This window comes from Chiloscyllium plagiosum, chromosome 22, assembly GCF_004010195.1.
Source record: "Chiloscyllium plagiosum isolate BGI_BamShark_2017 chromosome 22, ASM401019v2, whole genome shotgun sequence".
In the NCBI taxonomy this organism is placed as follows: Eukaryota; Metazoa; Chordata; class Chondrichthyes; order Orectolobiformes; family Hemiscylliidae; genus Chiloscyllium; species Chiloscyllium plagiosum.
The window spans coordinates 7,560,750-7,561,729 of NC_057731.1; the positions used below are offsets into that span (position 1 = coordinate 7,560,750).

At 51.8% G+C, this 980-nt stretch overlaps 1 protein-coding gene across 1 annotated transcript in view; it reads right to left on the reverse strand.

Annotated features, from left to right (window-relative positions):
- The window catches only part of tfam (transcription factor A, mitochondrial), a 31,345-nt gene extending 30,792 nt beyond the window's left edge, over positions 1-553 (reverse strand). Inside the window, exon 1 of the mRNA XM_043712356.1 lies at positions 260-553. Within this exon, the coding sequence (XP_043568291.1) occupies positions 260-342 (83 nt within the window). The 5' untranslated portion in view covers positions 343-553. The remainder of the gene's footprint in view (positions 1-259) is intronic.
- Positions 554-980: the final 427 nt, after the last annotated feature.

A 980-nucleotide genomic window follows, 5' to 3' on the forward strand; every position in this document is an offset into this window, starting at 1 on the left:
CTGGTGGTAGATTCGTGGGGAGGAAGGCGGAATAGATGGCGAAGGTGTAGGCCAGCGGAGCTCCCTGCACTGACTCGCTCTCAGTCAGGACATTGATGGTTGCAATAGTATCAGCTTCCGCCCTGTAACATTGTAACACTGGCTGGTAACAATGTAACACTTTCCGGTTACAATGTTGCAGTGAATGGAACCCAAGCCCGGGCCGCCATCCCCGGGGACTCCCGCTGCTCGCGCCGCTTCCCTCTCGGCCCACACTCACCTCGCAGGCCAGGGCCTGCAACTCAACACTCCTCCCAGCCTCCGACCGAGCAAAGCAGCGCCCAGAGCCACGACACCCGCCATCCCGTCACTCAATTGTCAGTGCACCGCGCACCACCGAAGGCTTCTGGGTCCGTCGAGGGAGCACCGCGCTGGGGGGGGGCGGGAAAGCGGGGGCGTGCGGGCACACCGTTTGCAACGGCGGATGTTGACTGGGTACAGGGCAGCAAGGAGGGGTCAAACTACCTGAGAGGCAAATTCAAACAAAAAAAATAGCACGCTTCACAAATGTGAGTTTTACCCTGTTACTCCAGAAAACGTCTCCCTGCCAAACCTCAGGCGTGGTTTTCACATCACAATTTCTTCGAAAATTGCAGCAACGTTCCTTTTCGGCAAAAATTGCACTTGTCGTAAATTGCTCCCAAAACTGTTCGTTTTTTTTCCCTCTCCAGCTCAATATAATTACCTGATTTATTTACCTATCCTTAAGCACTTGTGAAACAGTGTTGTAAAGAAGGATCACTGGACGTTAGGCGTGTTCTCTCGCCACAGACCTGCTGAGTGTCTCCAGCAAATTTCTGGTTTTGCTAGTTTCAGATCTCCAACATCCGCAGTTCTTTGCTTTCTATTATTAGATTGTGAATTAGAGGTGTGTTCTGTTGGGTTTACAGGAAGGAACTGTTGTGGAATTTAGAGTCAGAGAGATGTACAGCATGGAAGCA